Source organism: Lipotes vexillifer, unplaced genomic scaffold (genome assembly GCF_000442215.2).
Source record: "Lipotes vexillifer unplaced genomic scaffold, Lipotes_vexillifer_v1.1 scaffold53, whole genome shotgun sequence".
Lineage (NCBI taxonomy): Eukaryota > Metazoa > Chordata > Mammalia > Artiodactyla > Lipotidae > Lipotes > Lipotes vexillifer.
In genome coordinates this window covers 1,944,225-1,947,983 of record NW_006791814.1, presented here as the reverse complement: position 1 = coordinate 1,947,983, position 3,759 = coordinate 1,944,225, and the positions used below count along the sequence as shown (strand labels likewise).

Sequence of the window (3,759 nt, the reverse complement as noted above, 5' to 3'; positions counted from 1 at the left end):
AAAAACTGTTTTAGCCATAAATTGCAGGGTGGGGACGCTCCTCTGGGCCTCCCAACCAAACTAAGGCTTTAACTCTTTTTCATTTAATCCTCGAAAGAACTTCATGAGATACTTACTGTTATCCCCATTTTATAAGCAGAGAAATTGAAACTCCAAAATGTGTGTAATTTTCCAAGTGACACAGCTAGTAAATGAAAAATACTAAACTAGAATTTCATTTATCCATTTAGTTTTGAGTGCAACTTAATATTGATACGTGGTCCCTCGTCTCCTAGAGGTTAAGAAGTTTGTCTTTGGATTTGGACAGTCTTTGACTCCAGGCTAGAAAATGTACTTAACTGCTCTGTGTCTCAGTTTCCCCACCTATGAAACAATGACAATAGCACCACTTACTTCACGGAGTTAATTAAGAATTTAATGAGCTAATGCACATCAAGTGCTTAGTGCAATGCCTGGCTAATAATAAGCACTCAACAAATAGTAAGTAGTGAGAGAGCCAACCAAGAGTAATTATATCAATGCACTATGATTAAGGGCTATGATGAAGGTAAATTCAGGATGCTGTGGAAGCACAGAGAAGAGAAACGAAGACAATATAGGGTGTACCTTCTCAGGTATGTGGTCACTGAGACAAAGTTTTGAAAGAAGAGTGACAATTATCATATTGAACAAGGCTGGAGAGTAAGACAGAGAGGTCTTCTGAGCTGAGGAATTTACACGTGCAGATCACTGGAGGCAAGAGAGGTGGCCACTGAACTTGAATGGGACGGGGTTCCTTTGAACCATGGCTAGAATGCCACTGTGACCACAGGAGGCTGGGAGGGATCAGAGGTGAGGCTGGAGTGGTAAGCAAGGCCAGGACACAGAGGACTCTGCATTAGCCCCATGGCGTATAGAGGAGCAATGATTGTCCTGAGACAGTGCGAGCCCTTGGAGGTGCTTAGCAGGCTGCCTTTGTCGCGAAGGCTACCCTAATTACAGCTTAGAAACTGGACCAGAGAACGGAGACTGAGGCAGGGATAAGGCTGGAGCAGGGAAGAACAGGTAGGAGGCTGCTGAAAGAGGCCAGATGGGAATTTGAGTCACCTCTTCTCTCAGCCTTCTATTTCTTTTTCTGACATGCCAGGCCAACAGTCTTTGTCTTGCCTACCTCAAAAGGTTGGGGGCAAATTTAATAAAAACATGCGCTTAGAACAGGGGTTGGCAAACTTTTCTGTGAAGTGCCAGATAGTGCCTTTCAGTTTTTCAGGCCATATGGTCTCTGTCACTACTTGTCCACTTTGTCACGGTAGCACAAAAGCAGCCATAGATAATGCACGTAAAACGAGTATGGCTGTGTTCCAATAAAAATTTATTTATGGACACCGAAATTTGAATTTTATATAATTTTCACGTGTCACAAAATATTACTCTTCTCTTTATTTTTTTTCCCAGCCATTAAAAAGTGTAAAAACCATCTTCACCAGTGGCCACACAGAAAACAGTGGGTGGCCAGATCTGGCCTACCAGCTATAGTAGTTTTCTATAAAACTAGAGCGTGGTTTGAAAATGGTGAAGTTGGACTTAGAATGTGGTTTGAAAATGGTGAAGTCCCCCATACCTTTGAGGGAGGAGTATTATGATTACCGTTGACTGGTGGTTACAGTTTGACGTATTTCACAGCTGTTGGTGAGGCTTGCCATTTGCGTGAATTTTTGAAATTACGTATTTCCTGTTTATCAGTTGGTCTGGGATGTCCTACCCCTCTCTCCATTTCGTATAAGGACTTTATACAATTTTGTTGATGAATCACTAGAGGAACATGCAGCCTTTGACGGGGCCTAGGACACCTTCCTGCTTTTTGATTCAGTTTCTTTCGAGAGGCAAGTAGTGGGTTCAAAAGGACAGAACGTTGAAGTCATACAAACGGGGATCTGAATACTGCCTCTGCCAGTTCATAGGTCTGTGACCTTGAGCAAGTTGTATCCATTTTCTGATTCATCCTTCCTTCGTTCATTTATTCACCAGATATACCCTGAGTACCTACTGTGCCAGCTCCAGCACAGTGCCACAGCAGGACACTAGTAAATGACGAGTAAATGACAGTGACTGATTTCAAGGAGACTCAGAATTGCGGGGGTGGCAGCCACTTAAAATACAGTGAGGTTATTGCTTGGGGAAGGGAAGATCAGGGTGTTCGGGGAAGACAGGAGAAGGGCATCTGACCCATATAGGGTGGGTCTCCCAGAGCGAAGGATTTCTGAACCGACCCCTGGAGGATGAACAGTCGTCATCCGGGTGAAGAGGCAGGAAGGGGGTATTTCCACACCAAGTGACCAGCCTAGGTAAGGCCTGCCGACAAGAAGGTGGGCCGGGGGGCGCTGTTGATGAGGGAAAGGAGTTTATTGTGGTCGGGGCAGAGCACAGAGTGTGGTGGTGGGAGTGGAGAGAGGCTGGAGGGGCGGGCAGGGAACTCATCACTGACGGTCTGTGAACTGGGTTAAGGAGGTTGAAGTTGACCTGGAGCACAGCGGGGTCACTGATGAGTTTCGACTGAAGGATGGAGAATGGACTGAAGGGGACAGGACTGGAGGCGGGAGGACCAGCAGGGGCTGCTTCAATAACCCAAGCGGAACAGGAGGATGGCTTGAACGGAGTGGACATGAAATTGGAGAGAAGGGGGCAGCTTCAATACCTTTTCTGGAGTAGACTTAAGAAGTGATCAGAAGTGGGAGGTCAGTAAAAAGGAGAGGTAAAGGATGACTCCCAGGCTTGTAGACGGTGTGGCTACATGGATGGTGGCGCCATTTACTGAGAAAGGGAAGACGGGGAGAAGATGTCTGGGTGGAAAGGCTGTGGGTTCGTTTATAATAATACTGACCTTTCTGGGTTGTTCTAAGTCTTAGAAACATTGTATGTGAAGTACCTGGCAGAGTCCCTGGCATGTGGTGGGTGCTTGATAAATGGTGACTCTTATTCTTATTTCATTAAAAAAAAATCTATTTCAGGCCCTGTTTTGTTAGATCATGATGTTCTTTTGCAGTTTAGTGTGAGCTCTTGAGCCACGAGAATTGCAGTTTTGTTCACCGTACTGCACGTGTTCATGTGTGTTTCTTTCTCTCCTTCTCTTCTGCATGCTGCCTGGGGACTGGCTTCCTTGTGGTCAGCACCAATGGGCAGCGCCCAGGTGACCCCGGGGACTCCACTCTGCCTTCTCACCACAGGTGATCACCAGAGCCCTGGGCGGGGGGGAGGGGAGTGAGAGCAGCCTGTGCTCAGTGGTCCCTGCAGGCCAGGTGTACCCGAGAGGAACTGGCAGTCCCTCCATCCCACCCACACATCCACCCACCCAGCCATCCCTCCACCCCCTCATCCTTCCATCCCTCCCTCCCTCCCTCCCTCTATCCATCCATCCATCTATTCATCCATTCACCCATTCTACTAATGCATACAAAGTACCTACTATGTGCCAGGCACTGCTCTAAGCATTGAGGTATATAGTGATGAGCAAAAGAAAACCTATTCCTATACCTTTGGGGGAGGGGAAAGAGCCATTAGTCCAGAAAAAAAAAAAACTACACAAATAAATGGACAACTGCAACTCTGAGTCACGCTACAAAGAAGAGTTGTGTGGTGTTCAAAATAAACCAACAAACATACCTGGAGCTCAGGGAATGATTCCCAGGGGAAGTGACAGCTGAGCTGTGGTCTGAGGTTGGGGGAAAATTGACCTACCTTATCTGTGCTTAGATCTGGCTATGACCGCCGCCCCCCCCCCCC

The 3,759-nt window shown here is 46.8% G+C and overlaps 1 protein-coding gene across 1 annotated transcript in view; it reads left to right on the top strand.

Moving 5' to 3' along the window:
- PTPRT (protein tyrosine phosphatase receptor type T) overlaps positions 1–3,759 on the top strand; it is an 804,737-nt gene that overhangs the window by 604,396 nt on the left and 196,582 nt on the right. The window contains exon 14 of the mRNA XM_007464800.1: positions 3,147–3,203. Coding sequence (XP_007464862.1) covers positions 3,147–3,203 — 57 coding nt within the window. The remainder of the gene's footprint in view (positions 1–3,146; positions 3,204–3,759) is intronic.